Consider the following 16,468-nt stretch of genomic DNA (forward strand, 5'->3'; position numbering starts at 1 on the left):
CAAAGACAACACGCAGTTTTGTTGTAGTGCTGTCTTCTTTGAAAACTGCGTGATGCGGTAAAAAATACATCAATTGTCCGCAGTCCGAATCGTCGACAAGTATTTCTGACATATGCCCTAATGAACAATACTCATCCATAAATTCACAATAGCGCTGTTTCAGTTCCGGTTGTCTTGTAAATTTCCTTCCTAACGATAGGAACCGTTTCGTGGCTTGGTCGCGCGAATCCCCTATTTTGCATAAGTTTTCCTTCCACGGAATCTTCACTACAAAATGTCCATCTAAATCCCTCGTAACAGTTTGAAAAAAGTGGTTCTGGCAATGGTCATTTTTCAATACTGCAGAGTTATCAGCTGTAGAATGTTCAAGGTCCCAGAATTGACTCATTTGGTGATGGAGCTGTTCATTAGTGATGTGATAACAAGTCGTCTGTGTTGAATTACGGTCCGACGGCAAGCCAATAGTTCCCCCAAGGATCCATCCTAATTGGGTTTTTTGGAGGATAGGCTGACCCAGTCCAAGTTGGTGACGACCGATACATTGCAAGTCCCAGAATAAACCAGCCCCAATAGTCATATGAATTTCAGTCGGTTTATCGAAATGTGGATCTGCTAATTTAAATCCCGGCGGAATGACAACAGAACCCGGCTTGAGCAACGTGCTTGTTATGCTACCCGTTATTCGAGGTAATACAAAACATACAAGGGACCGAGAAAATCCATTGAATCTCGAACTTAATTCTACGCGAGTCTTACATCGAACCTTTTGCACTGAACCTCCAATTCCTGAAATCCGTGTATCTGAATTCGTACAAGCTAATCCTAATTTTTTAACCATGGTGTCCGAAATAAAGTGGGATTGTGATCCCGAATCCAGTAGTACCCTGCACTCATGCTTATATCCATGACAATCCTTCAAATTTACAATCGCAGTCGATAATAATGCGATTTCCGCAGAGTACGGAGACTGAGCAACACAAGAGACCGAAGAATTAATCACCTTGGTGTCACCACTAGAATTCGCTGGTTTGGATGACGTCGCAGAAATTGAAGCATCATCACCAACCACAGTGCTGGTTGACTGCTTAAAAGGTTGCTCGATATGCAAGAGAGTATGATGTTTTTTATTACAAATTCGACAAGGACTACGAGTACAGTCCTTGTTTCGATGACCAACATTTAAGCAATTAAAACATGCGCGTAATTGTTGTACACGTGATACTCGTGCTACTGGAGTTAACGCTTTAAATTCAGCACACTGTACCAATGAATGAGCTCCCTTACATATTGAACAAGATTGAGGGTTGGCGGTATACGCTGTGACCTGTTCTCTCTTACGGTTGCTACCTGGGTTAGGTTTAGATTGTGTCTTGGCTGCATTACTCGGCTTATCTTCCGCTGCCTGATCTAAATATTGACAATGTTCTTCTAAAAATGTTGTCATATCATGCAACGTAACATTATGGGTGATTTTTTATGAATGTTTCTCCCATTCGCGTTTCGTTTCAAAGTCCAGTTTTGTAGTTAAAAGATAAATAATTAAACTGTCCCAGTGTTCTGTCGGTTCCCCGAGTGCCTTGAGTGCCAACAGATTATTATTTGTATCATCTAATAATCGTCGCAATCCAAGATGTGACTCTTTCGTTAATACTGGAAGATTCCAGAGTGCTCGAATAAGACTATGTTTCAGCGTCTTCTTATTTTCAAATCTACGTTTCAAAGTATTCCAAGCTATGATATAATTAAGACTAGAAATACCTAATGCTTGAATCACTCTTGCAGCACTTCCCTTCAATGCTGAGTTTAAATAATGGAATTTTTCAACATTAGTCAGTGCTTCATTGGTGTGAATCAACGACTCAAATGTATCCTTAAATTTAATCCACTGACTACAAGTACCATCAAAAATAGGCAAATCAATTGTTGGTAATTTAATTCGTGGCACTTCAGGTGTCGCAGAAGTACTGGGTGTTGAAACGGTAATCGGAGATTCACGAGTTAGTCCTGACCTTTCTTGCCACTTAGACACAATCTCTTCGGCAGAACCAATAAGTTCAAAATACGCATTTTCGAATTCTTCGCGTTCAGTTGCCTGCATTTCTTCTAAATCTGTCCCTACTACCTTATTCTCTATCGACGATTGTACAGTGTCGAATTTATCATACAGCGGTGTAACTTTTTCTAGTCTAGCTTTAAGTATGGTCGGAGGTGATGAACGGTCATACGTACTTAAAAATGTTTTGAACCGAGTCAAAGAGCTTTTAATCTGTCCTCTCTCAATAATGAGAGCCTTTACTGTAGCTTCCATGATTTTGACACAGGTAGACAAAGGAGGAAAGACTTACAGGTAGGTGAATGACACAGTAGCTCAAAGGTTCCTTGTCGATAATCCGTCCAATCGACCCCAGCACGTGGCACCTTGTACCCTCGAACAGAATCTTCAGCTAGGGTTCAGGTAAAATCCAGTCCTCGAACAGGTAGTAGCAGGCTAATCAACAGATCCCGTCGGATGAGGAAGTTTTCCAGGTTAACAACACCCTTTTACACAAAGTTATTGTCTTGATTCATAACACTTTTCATGAAACCAATTCAACTATGTCCACAGTCCAGTTCACTGAGTTCAGAATCCGGCTCGAAGGACCAAATGTTTATTCCGAAAGTTCATGGAATTGGTTATATAGCAATTTAAATTCAATTTGCAAAACACAATAATAACATATTTTATTTTTAAACAAAGTCACATTCAAAAACAATATGTGGACAAAAAATAATCCGACAGATCCGAAAGTCCGACAAATCCGTTAGAATTAACTATTCGAACGTTTTCAAGATTCTCCCTTCGTCGTTGATCAAACATCATCGACGTCGCCTCCTATTCATCCTCCAAGTCGCATATAGGAGAAAAACGAGAAAAGTGGGATTTAGAGTTGTCCAATTACAGCACGAGACACTTTCCTGATGAACCACGCCTACAAGTCTCACGGTTTCGTCCTGTCGACAGGACCTCCAAACCTTGCGTGCAGTTCTCAAGTCCCGGAAATCGGCCATAAATTCTAAGTCCCTCTTTTCTCGGCGTGTGGGCCTACGATGCGTCAATTGCCGTTGAGGGGATCTGGCTGGACAACGTCAAAAAAGAAAGTTCGTACCAGTCTGTCGCCAGATCCAAGTGCTAAAGAAAATATACAATGCGTAGCAAATCGACTTCCTCAAAAACGACACTGTTCTATGTCGACCACATCGCAACCCACTTGAGTCCTTAACAGTAACAGTACATAAAAAAAGTATTTTTGACTTTATCAGAGATAAAAGAGATATTTTAGGATCGTTGAGTTTTAGTCCCATATGGGTCCATTCGTCAAGACTGAATTATTACTAATACTGGATTGTTAGAAAAGGAACCAAAAAAAATAAGATATCTGTTTGGATTTGAACAAATAGCTAATATATTTTGAACAGTTAACTTCTGGACATTATGATGGTAAGTAATTTAGGATAATGGATTACAAACATTAATGAACGATACAATAACAATTTAGATATGACAATAATAATTATAGAAAATTGACAACAATAGAATACTTCAAATGGAATTCTGATACAGTGGTACTGTAACGTAATGTACAATATAAATTTCTTACTGTTAATATTGTGTACTTCATATCACACTATACATTATGTTAGTACAGTACGGTATACAAATATAGAGAGAGTAAGTGTTAATGGTTGGGTTTTAGCCGGCTGCTCTCACATACTGTCTAGTGATCGCCAATTACGCGCAGGCTCTTTGAAACGTACATCCATTAAGAACCTAGGGTAGTCACGTGACTTTTCGAGATTGCTTAGTCAGTATCTGCTGTTACAGTTTTTTTTACATAAATAATATTATCTACAGACATGTGGCTGCCTAATGAATGCGAGATGGAGCCACACTGTAATTGCCCCTCCACTATACATACTACTGCATGAGCCGTATGTACGTGAACTCGGCCACTTGGAACACTTCGGATAGCTTTGGAAAGATGAAAGAAAAGGCAAATCTCAAATCTTACTCTCGCGTTTCTAAAATGCTAATATAGTTTGATCTTAAGTCACCCACAAGCGGCATTGAGCGGCACGAATCACTCGCGAAATATTTCGAGTGTAAACTCTGGTTTGATCTGCAAAAGTAAATCAGTTTAATAAAAATTATTTTTCGAATTTAAACAATTTGAATGTACAAGATGATATACTTACAAGTTTTTCTTTCCGAGCTTCTTTCCGAAACTTTCCGAAGCGGTCCGAACCGCCGAGCTTGCTTCCTGTTCGAACCTCACAATGTCACTTGGAATGACTTTTCATGGGACTTTTTGTGGGACATGAACGAAACACGCAGCTCGTATAATTGCATGTGTAGTGGTGGGGCAAATTCTCGAAACTCGCGTGCCAACTCAGGGCAGCATGGACCTCCTGATTAGGCGCCGCCTGGTGTGCTCAAACCGAACTAAACTTGTCAGTTTTTTACTCTGTTTTATCTCTAACCTGGCAAAAAGCACTGTTAAATTGCCCCGACGCTTTTGAGCTGGGAAAGGGCTCATTCGATAGACTAAGGTTCAGTCTAGCCCGCTCTGGTCATGATTTTGCTCAGAACAATCTCTAAATTACTTAAAAATGCTTAAATTTCATGGCTGTGAATTTGTCGATTTTTGATTTACTTTGAATACTCATGTTACTGAACATCAACAGAATCCGATTAAATCGTGACCAGAGCAGGCTATATTGAACTTTGCTCTATCGAATGAGCCTTTTCTCAGTTCAAAATCTTTCAATGTAAGGACGTAAAGCGTCAGGGCGTAAACCTCTGTTTTGGCCTAATTTTGTCAGTAATGTCACCGCCCTGACATATCCGATCCTAGGGCCTTAATCCCCCACTTTGGCATGCGATTGAATCATACATAAATACTATCTTTCATATAATCTTAAGTTTTCTAAATGAACAGACATCAAATTATAATGCAATGCTTTTGTAAATATATCTATCACGTTAGCGTTAGATGAGACGTACTTCAGCAGATTGAATCCTTCTTTATATTTTTCTCTAGTAATATGCTAAGCTATCTATATGCTTAGATTTCGCTGTCACTACTGTAGGGGAATTTCGGACCCCTTGTCATACAATATACAGAAACATAATTCTTAGCGTTGAAGGAGATACAGATTCTCTTATAATACCGTCAGTTTAATTATCACGTGTATCGCCGACTTCACCGCGCATGTTCCCGGTTCGCGAGAGAGAGAGAGAGCGTCTCTGCGCGTGCTACGCAAAATGACATATGTAATACCATATATCATAAGTGGCGGAAAATAGAATCAATCTGGATTCAACATAACGGTCGCGCCTACACTACTTTATTTAATGTAAAGTCAATAGAGATTATTGACCGATTTTGATTTATTGATCGATTATCTGACGATGTATGGCTTACAAGTTACGCTCACATCAATTGAGTAACTTAGCTCATTGAACGTCATGTCCATCCACATCGCTTCTTTCACAGTGTTCGCTAGTGCTACATACTCAGCTTCCATGATGGAAGTACATAGTTCAGTAATAAATGACTGAAATTTGTTGCCATGTCAATTTACACAAATCTCAATCGAGAAGCATATGGATGATTTTTCAAACATTTTACAATATATGTTCCGTTAAAAGAGACAATCGCGTTTATTATTGCCAGATCTGGGAATCCGAGTTTCTTTTAAATACCTTGTATATTCATTCGTACTTTCGAAAATTCCACATCTGGCAAAATAAAATAATTTCGTGCTTTCTTCACGCGGAGTGTTTCTCGTTAATAACCATGGAGGGCCGTATTGCCCCGCAATCGGTGCCTTCGTCAGCTCATCGTCTTCGGACTCACAGAGGGTTCACGCTGACTCGCGGGACAATGCGACCATAAAAACATTCAGAAAATACGCGCGTGGACCCACTCGAGCCATGGTATTCCGGGGTTCGTTCTTCCTCCCCAGTTTTCGTGGCCTTCGACTTGAAGGAGAGGTCTCCTCCACCTTCGTCGCGAGGAAGTCAGGGAGGTTCCTTTGCCCCCGTCAGGGTGACTAAGGAGATCTCCCTTCTTTGGATCGAGGGCAAATCAATGCCGATTTGTTTCGTCGCACAAAATCGCGCATTTTGGGGGATGTAAGTGGATGAGGATCGGACTCCGGAAAACCGAATCAGGAGGCATTTGAGTCTTGGATCGGAACGCAAAAAGAAGTCAGAACCGTCTGAACTTCACCGTATCTAGAGTCGTCGTGCGGACTCTTTGTTTTCACTAATCCATTTCACTGTCGAGGTCTATCCGGAAATATTGAAACAGTCACTCAATATTAAATTGGCGAGTGGCAAGACGAGAGTCGCGATTAAAACATCAAGCGCGAACCGAACAATATACTACATACAATGGGTGTGAAAAGTATTCGTACAGCAAGTTAATTTAAACGTAACTTTCTATAACTCAGTTTATTTATAAAATTTCATAAAATGAACAGTTGGTTTATAATTTTATAAATGTCTAGAATCAATTTCATAAAAAGACTCTATATGTTTTCTTATTTTTTGATGATGGTGCATTATGCAGGGTGTAACAAAAATATTATAGGTCCTTGAAAGGGGTGATTTGAAACGACTTCTTCCTTGGTGAAAATGTTAAATGAGGCTTTCTTAACGAGTTACTAACAAAAAACACTGGCCCATGAGAGCGCGAGCCTGCCGCCCAAGCGCCCGCAATAGCGTTGGGTACGCGTTAGACGCTACGATTGCATCGAAGGAAATAGCATATGTAATAGAGTATAATAGATAGCAAGGAATATATAAATTTCTTTGTCCTTTTACTTCAAGTAATTATCTCTAACAGATGAGTAATATTCAATGTGAGAGCGAACGAGTATCATGTAAAGTAATCTCAAGATATTAACGTTCGTAAAATATCTAGATGTCTTATTGATAAAACCAAGAGTTTGATAAGCTGTACTAATTAAATTTTGAATATGCTTTTCGAAAGATAGGTTAGTTGCGAATGTAACACCAAGATTTCGAATGTCATTACAAGAAGATAGAATTGCATAGTCTAAATTATAATTGTAAGTTTTTGTATGTATTTTACGTGAAAATCTAATGACTGTACATTTAGATGTATTAAGGGCTTAGGGTAGTCACGTGACTTTACGAGATTTCCTGGTCGGTATCTGCCGTTACAGTTTTCTTTACAGAAATAAAATTATCCACAGACATGTGGCTGCCTAATGAATGCGAGATGGAACCACACTATGATTCCCCCTCCACTATACACACTACTATACGAGCCGTATGTACGTGAATTCGGCCCTTCGGATCACTTCGGATAGCTTCGGAAAGACGAGAGAGAAGGCAAATGTCAAATCTTACTCTCGCGTTTCTAAAACGTTATTGTGGTTTGGTCCACGTCGCCCGCAAGCGGCATTGAGCGGCACGAGTCACTCGTAAAATATTTCGAGTAGAAACTCTGGTTTATCTGCAAAACTAAATCAGTTTAATAAAAATTACTTTTCGAGTTTATGTAACTTGAATGTAAAAGATGATATACTTACAAGTTTTACACTTTCTACGTTCTTGATACCAGCCTTTAAAAAACAATTAAAACAAGTTCATGATGATTTCATATTAATTTACTTACAAACAATAACAGTAAACGAATTTTAGTTATCTCTTTGTATATGTGGCGAATTATTTCCTATTCGTTTTTCCTTCCGGTTTGGTCTGGGTTAGGTCAGGGTTAGCTCTGGGTATGTACAAAATAAGAGGAGACGTTGCTAAAAATACATTAATTTAATATATTTATAATCATCAGAATCTCGGTTGCCGCTGCGACCCCGACCGCGGCTTCTCCCATACTTCCATTTACGGACTTTTTTTTTAAAATCCCAGAACTGTAATATGAAAAATAGACACATGTTATTCACGAAATTTACTTCGTTCTTCAACAAAAAATGAATAGATAAATTACTTAGCGCTTTAGCATAAGATCGCCTATGATCTACATACGTTTTGTCGTCATGCCTCCTCTAAAGCTAGCGCCGACGCCGACGCCGACGCCGGAGTCGGTGCAAGCTTTAGAGGAGGCATGACGACAAAAGATACGTAGATCATAGGCGATCTTATGCTAAAGCGCTAAGTAATTTATCTATTCATTTTTTGTTCAAGAACGAAGTAAACTTTGTGAATAACATGTGTCTATTTTTCATATTGTAATTTCGGGACTTTAAAAAGAAAATCCGCAAGTGGAAGTATGGGAGAAGCCGCAGTTGGGGTCGCGGCAGCAACTGCGAACCTGGCCTGGGGGAAAGAGGCGGGAATGGGGGGGAAAATTTAATTATAAATTATTATAATTAAAAAGTAAACATATTAAATTAATGTATTTTTAGCAATGTCTCCTTTTATTTTGTATATATCCAGACCTAACCCAGACCTAACCCAGACCTAAGAACATATAAATATTATAAACAATTTATATTCTTTATTTTTAGTTTATTATTGCATGTAGAATCGCTCTTTCTCGATTGTATCAGCTTGTACATAAACTTGTTTTAATTTAATTTTTCATACAAAATACACAGAGAATGTCATCGTTTGATCTTTAAACTCATCCCTCAAAATTTCATAAAAATTTTTGAAGATCTCACCGAATAATCTCCTTCCGAGTCGAAACGTGAAAATATCTATATTATCAAAAAGGCTGCTTGTGCCGTGTTGCGCTTGCCGAAGCGTTTCAAGCTTCTTTCCGAATCTTTCCGAAGCCGTCCGAAGCAGTCCGAACCGCCGAGCTCACTTTCTGTTCGAACCTTACAATGTCACTCGGAATGACTTTTCATGGGACTTCTTGTGGGACATGAACGAAACACGCAGCTCGTATAGTTGCATGTGGAGTAGTGCGTCAAATTCTCGAAACTCGCGTGCTAACTCAGGGCAGCACGGGCCTCCTGATTAGGCGCTGCCTGGTGTGTTCAAGAGGAACTAAACTTGTCAGTTTTTTACTCTGTTTTATCTCTAACCTGGCAAAAAGCACTACCAAATCGCGCTGACGCTTTACGTCCTTATATTGGATGGTTTTGAGCTGGAAAAGGGCTCATTCGATAGAGGAAGGATCAATCTAGCCCGCGCTGGTCATGATTTCGCTCAGAACAATCTCTAAATTAGCTAAAAATGCTTAGATTTCATGGCTGTGAATTTGTCGATTTTTGCTTTACTTTGAACACTCATATTACTGAACATCAGCAGAATCTGATTAAATAATGACCAGCGCGGGCTAGATTGAACCTTCCTCTATCGAATGAGTCCTTTTCCATCTCAAAACCTTCCAATATAAGGACGTAAAGCGTCAGCGCGATTTTGCAGTGCTTTTTGCGAGGTTAGAGATAAAACAGAGTAAAAAAGTGACAAGTTTAGTTCCGCTTGAACAGACCAGGCGGCGCCTAATCAGGAGGCCCGTGCTGCCCTGAGTTGGCACGCGAGTTTCGAGAATTTGACGTACCACTACACATGCAACTATACGAGCTGCGTGTTTCGTTCATGTCCCACAAGAAGTCCCATGAAAACTCATTCCGAGTGACATTGTAAGGTTCGAGCAGAAAGTGAGCTCGGCGGTTCGGACCGCTTCGGACGGCTTCGGAAAGATTCGGAAAGAAGCTTGAAACGCTTAGGTCCAAGTCACCGGCAAGCGCAACGAGGCACGCGCAATCTTTTTGATATAGATATTTTCACGTTTCGACTCGAATGGAGTTTCTTCGGTCAGATCCCCAAAAATTTTTATGAAATTTTGAGGGATGAGTTTAAAGATCAAACGATGACATTCTCTGTGTATTTTGTATGAAAAATTAAATTAAAACTAGTTTATGTACAAGCTGATACAATCGAGAAAGAGCGATTCTACATGCAATAATAAACTAAAAATAAAGAATATAAATTGTTTATAATATTTATATGTTCTTAGGTCTGGGTTAGGTCTGGGTTAGGTCTGGATATAAAGTTCTGGGATTTTAAAAAGAAAGTCCGTAAATGGAAGTATGGGAGAAGCCGCGGTCGGGGTCGCAGCGGCAACCGAGATTCTGATGATTATTATAAATATATTAAATTAATGTATTTTTAGCAACGTCTCCTCTTATTTTGTATATACCCAGAGCTAACCCTGACCTAACCCAGACCAAACCGGAAGGAGAAACGAATTGGAAATAATTCGCCACATATACAAAGAGATAACTAAAATTCGTTTACTGTTATTGTTTGTAAGTAAATTAATATGAAATCATCATGAACTTGTTTTAATTGTTTTTTAAAGGCTGGTATCAAGAACGTAGAAAGTGTAAAACTTGTAAGTATATCATCTTTTACATTCAAGTTACATAAACTCGAAAAGTAATTTTGTATTAAACTGATTTAGTTTTGCAGATAAACCAGAGTTTCCACTCGAAATATTTTACGAGTGACTCGTGCCGCTCAATGCCGCTTGCGAGCGACTTGGACCAAACCACAATAGCGTTTTAGAAACGCGAGAGTAAGATTTGACATTTGCCTTCTCTCTCGTCTTTCCGAAGCTATCCGAAGTGATCCGAAGGGCCGAATTCACGTACATACGGCTCGTATAGTAGTGTGTATGGTGGAGGGGGAATCATAGTGTGGCTCCATCTCGCATTCATTAGGCAGCCACATGTCTGTGGATAATTTTATTTCTGTAAAGAAAACTGTAACGGCAGATACCGACCAAGAAATCTCGTAAAGTCACGTGACTACCCTAAGCCCTTAAGGTGTAACCTATCGTTGACGCATCACATCTCAAGATTACCGAGGTTTAACCCCTTGACCTATAACAACGAGTCAGACTCGTGCACTTTTTCTGTATCTTCGCTGCCGATTACGCGATAACGCGTGATGAGAATATTTTACACGTAACCGATCACACATTATCGCGTGAGGAGTCTATGTTTGCTTAATGGGTGCTCTGTAGTTGGCAGTTTAAGATAGATTCCCGTTTAAGATCGGCAGTGAAGGTAATAAAATTACGAAAGAAAATCGTAGGTCAAGGGGTTAACTGTATACGGGATGCATTAAATGGAGAATCTATTGTGTGAAAAATCTTTATGTCGTCCGTGAATAATAAGAAGGAACAGTATTTGAAATATTCAGAGATATCGTTAATAAATAATAGAAAGATCAGGAGGCCCCATGTGAGAACCCTAAGGAACACCTGAGTTCACCTCAAAGGAATTTGAGATATAGTTGTCATCAGTGTAAATAACGTCGATCTCATATTTCTGCTCAGGAGTATTTGACAGGTATTGATACAACGCAAGGTTTATGCACGTTGATCGACCTGACACAAAACCATGTTGTTGAGGAATAATGAAGTTCTTGCATAGGAAAGATAACTTCTTAGTAACTTAACCATTAAAAATCTTTAGGAAAACACTTTGAATACTAATAGGACGGTAGTTTTTTAAATCAGATTTATTTCCATTTTAGTGAATTGGGCGGACAAGGCATGTTTTCCAATAAGATGAAAGAACTCCAAAGGAGATCAAGTTGTTAGAGATGATGCACAAAGTTCTGGACATAGAAAATACACAAGATTTAATTGTAAAAGGATGAATACCATAATAACCAGGAGCAGAGATAGGATTCAGGCCAACAATAGACTCGTTAATTTCAGTAATGTCAATGTAGAGTCCAGTAATATAGCGATCAGTGTTATAACATAAGCTTTTGCATTCATTCGAGTTTCGCAAATCAGCACAATAGACTGACTTAAAAAAAGTAGCAAACGCATTTAATGTGGAAGCATCATCTTCAAGAACTTTATCATCAAGGTACATCGCGTCCGGAAGATTATTAGATTTACGTAAAGAATACGTGAAATTCGGAAAAGATTTAATGTTATGAAAAATTCTTCTTTCGCCAGTAATTAAATAATTTTTCCAACCGTCGTGCGATACTCTCTTACAATCAGACCTGAGTTTACAAAATTCGTAGTAATCAGAAAGACGGGGTTGTATTTCTCAAATCAATAATGAACCCACTTTTTAGCTTTTATAAGAGAAATTAAAGAACTAGAAAAGCATCGTGGGTATGACGATCTGCGTATAATTTTGGTAGGAACACACAGTTCAATGCAAAAATGTAACTGTGCATAGAGAGCATTAATTGTTTCTTCTAAAGATGAATCTGAGAGACTATTATTTCTGTTGATGTTAGAAAAATAGTGTAATATGACAGAAAAATCAGCATTTTGGAAGTGTTTAAATGTAGTGAATGATGACGATGGAGAAATCGAGCAAGATAAAGAAAGGGTAAATTGAAAAGGAGGATGGTTTACAATGTTTGCACGATATTTACAAATTATTGCATTCCGTAAAGAATACAATGGATATATGTATTATTAACTATAAAATTGTTGAAACTGATTGACCCGCTCCTGTATGCATAGCTATGCTCGTGTAACTATAAATGCATGAACGCTTGCTAACGTGTGTTCATTCTTTAAGGTTTCAAATACACGATTAATACGTTCTCTCAATTGATCTCAACATTGAATTTGCAAATAGTGTTTATAAACAAGATAGACGCTATACGTCAGTGAGCGAATAGTATCTCAGCCGTAAATGTGTATAATACAGAGAAAATTTTCAATGTGTTACACTGCTCGGCATAAAAAAAGTTTTGGTTTGATAATCGTGATTCCACTGTTCACACCCTAACAATATAGCCAGTGGGAAAATTCTAACAAAAGTGCGTAAAATACGGGCGCGATAAACTTTCGCACTCTGCACACAGGGCGGGACGAATCTATTGTACTTGTTATTATGCTTTTCGTCAAGTAAAATATAATTTTACGTTCCATTTTGTGTAATTTCAATAATGTCTAAATTAGAAGACTGTTAATCTTTACAAAATCAAATTGTTTTCAATAAAATTCAGTTTTTATGTTACATAATTTATTTTCTTGTTATATCATAAATAGTTCAAAATTTGGTCATTTCTCGAAATATTAAAATTATGACTTAATTAGATGTACAAAATATTCAGGTATTACGCTAAGGAACTAAACTCCATTCCAGCAAGTATTTTATACAATACAGTACAGTGTAATACAATATGTCGTAGCTGGAAAGCACCCAGTGTTAGCGCCCTCTAACATCTAATGCCGTACAACTCAACTATTGTATCAACAGTCGCATTGTGTTAATGTGCAAACATTCAAATACTTTTATAGGGTTTCTGAATACGGTCTCCTTTTTAGTTTTTTAGAATCTAAACTGCTTTCATAATTATCATCACAATTAAAACACAATTTTACAACTTTTGTAATAGTAACAAATTTTACTTTTATACATTACATGATTATTTGCATGTTTCTTGTTTCAGATTCGATTTCAAAGGCATCATAGATTACATTTTTTATTCGAAACAAAGTATGGTACCATTAGGACTTCTGGGCCCCTTGAGCGCAGAGTGGTTTAAGGAACACAAAGTAGTCGGTTGTCCTCATCCTCATGTTCCGTCTGGTAAGTTTAGTAAAGGCATATCTTGAAAGCTTTTTAAGGGTGGAGAGGTGTGGGCAGGTGGAGAGCGAAATGTTTAACATATCAAATTTAGCATTTCAATCATGTCTACCATTTTTACAATTTGTTTGGTTGGACGGGGGGTGTCTAAGGCGGAGGAGAGGTAGAGAGTGAAACGTGTAAAGTACCATTTGTATCAATTGTTAGTTCGAAAGGGAGCAGTGTGGAGAGGGAATTGCAGTGGCAAATGGAAGTATGCAGATAGGCTAAAGTACACTTATTCCCATTAAATCTGTCAGAACTAGATATAAGGGATATAGGAAATTTTGAATATGCTTGTATCCACTCTACTAGAAATATAATTGATACTCTTGGGATATAGGCTCACCAGATCTCTCGCAGTAAAGTCTCGTCGCTATCAACACTACTGGGGAAATGGAAAACCCTTTGAAAGCATGAGACATGAAACGTGACACGATTCGGTTCGTGCGATGCTCCTTTGTGAAAAGCCAAAGACTAATACTTAAAAGAGTAAGAAGACATTTAAAGATCAGGACTAAAAATGAACAGTTAATACTCTTTAATTTTTAGTTTTATTTTTATGAAAATGTTTTTATCATATTACTGTAATTTTTTCAATCAAGATAAGACTAAACACGGCATAATTTAAATAATGTTCAAAAGCGGGGTATTTTAACAACTTCCGTTTTCTTTCATCATCGATTTTAGTAAACCACAAAAAATGATTTCCCGATCATGCAAGTAATTAATATATCGATAATAAATGAGCAACGAGCTTATATCATAAAAAAAGTAAGGGCGAATAAGAAAGAAAGAATAAGGATCCGTACACATTACTGTAACGTTACGAGGTCACATGGTAATAGAATTCCATTTATCCAAACAATTTCGGAAAATATCCGAAATAGATTGGTGGAAAATATCTGGCTTATCATATATATAGTGATACATATATAAGTGATATTAATCATTTGGTGTATCGCTTATACGAAGTTTTGCTTTGTATATTTAAACGCTCAAACAAAAGCAGAAGCTAGAATGAAAGATACCGTTATCCGTTCATAGCTGTATATGCCGTGTAGATCTGAAATCATTTCAATTTACTATGTCGTCTCAAAATATAGATAAGAAACGAAACGAGTAGTACTTTGTATACGCAATAAAGCTGAAATTCTTGAGCGTTTGAAAATAGCCGTAACAGTAACTTCATTGTCATGAAAGGACAATATAACAAAATCTACGATAAGTTCCATAAGAAGTAATGATAACAAAATATTACAGTTTCAAACGGAGGCTGTAGTAAATGTAACTTGTAGCAAGAGCAAGAAAAGCATATCATCGACAGAAAACACTAATTTAAATGACGCAATATATTTAGGGTTTACACAGCAACGTGATATATGTATATCTGTTAGTGGACCAATGTTGCGCGAGAGCTAATTGTAGAGTCAGTAATGGATGGCTGATAGACTTCAGAGAAAGACATAGGGTACGACAGTTGAACTGCAAGGCGAGAAATGATCAAGAACTAAGAGAGATCACTCATCGTCGAACAGCTGATCGCAAATTTTACGACACTCGATGCGACTACAAAATCCAAAACTTAGTTAAAATTTACGAATATCATTTAATAACAATAATCTTATCTATTCGTTGCAATCCATGGTCAACTTCAAACATTTACTATGAGATAAAAAGCGTTAATATGTCCACTTTCAGGTAAATTGTCTGTTCACTTCTCTCATCCGCGAAATATTGAAACACCTTACGAGGGTATCATTGAATAACATTAAACCTGCCTACTATTTGTACTCCAGAGGGAAAGTCAGAACGCGCTCTATGAAATTTCGAAATGGAAAGGGTTAATGTGTCCACCCTCCGATTAATCTTATGGTCCAAAGGCTCACACGAAAAAATTGCACACACTACTAGAAGTTTTGGCGTAGAATTTGGAGAAAAAAGAACTAGATTTGTAGGAGAAGTGGGCACTTATCACGAATATTTGCATAAACGTCCGATGAGAGGGTCCGCAAGAAACTAACTGCGGCTTCTTGAAAAACTCGTTGAAAACGCCCCCCAATATCTGGTGTTGTTAGATATCTGGGTTCTCCCCCAAGGGCTCTTGCTCTATTGAAGGCTTAGGCTCTCCGAAAACCGAGTCGATGTACGAAGAAAGTTCTTCAGTATTTGACATTGAACAATCAACGTACAGTATTCTCTCGATAAATGTGAAAAGCCTCTACCGTTTAGCGTCGTGGACCTCTGGAACAGAAAATCAGTGGAATCGTACCGTTTAACGTACGATGAAATCGCACTTGTTTTAAAATAACCTGACTCCAGGCTATGAAAACCGCGCCTATTAGGAGGGGGAAGTCGAGAAATCGGCTCTTACACCGCTGGCGCGACGGTCGCGGGCGCCACGGTCGCGTGCGCGGCCCATTCAAACGGTACGTACATGCAACAAGTAGTATGTATTAAGTCTATTTTGAAAAGTTTAGTTAATCACCAGATAATAGTGATCCGTCAGAATTTGACATTATTTGTTGTTTTTCACTTTCAGTTGTTGGAGTTTTTAATGGTTTACATATTAAAATTACAGTTTGATCTGCGCCTCTAAAAGTGTTTATTAGTAATGATTTTAATTTTTTTTGTGATAAGCTAGATATACTAAGAAAATTATCAAAGTCAAAAGAAGAGTTATCCTGTATATTCTCAGCAATCATGTAATCATAAAGTCGCTCAAAATGTTTAGTTAATTCTAAATTAGTAAAAGCTATATCTTGTATTTCTATGAGTTTACTTTCTAACACGAATTTAGTTACTTCCTGATTTCCTAAATTAAAATCTACGCGAATACTGTCTTCTGGTTTATGATCTATGAAGA

At 38.0% G+C, this 16,468-nt stretch overlaps 1 protein-coding gene across 4 annotated transcripts in view; it reads left to right on the forward strand.

Annotated features, from left to right (window-relative positions):
- Twin (CCR4-NOT transcription complex subunit 6-like twin) overlaps window positions 1-16,468 on the forward strand; it is a 227,186-nt gene that overhangs the window by 178,842 nt on the left and 31,876 nt on the right. For all 4 annotated transcript variants that reach the window (XM_076391462.1, XM_076391463.1, XM_076391461.1 and 1 more), the window contains exon 9: window positions 13,427-13,566. In XM_076391462.1, the coding sequence (XP_076247577.1) occupies window positions 13,427-13,566 (140 nt within the window). The remainder of the gene's footprint in view (window positions 1-13,426; window positions 13,567-16,468) is intronic.

This window comes from Calliopsis andreniformis, unplaced genomic scaffold, assembly GCF_051401765.1.
Source record: "Calliopsis andreniformis isolate RMS-2024a unplaced genomic scaffold, iyCalAndr_principal scaffold0022, whole genome shotgun sequence".
Classification (NCBI taxonomy): domain Eukaryota; kingdom Metazoa; phylum Arthropoda; class Insecta; order Hymenoptera; family Andrenidae; genus Calliopsis; species Calliopsis andreniformis.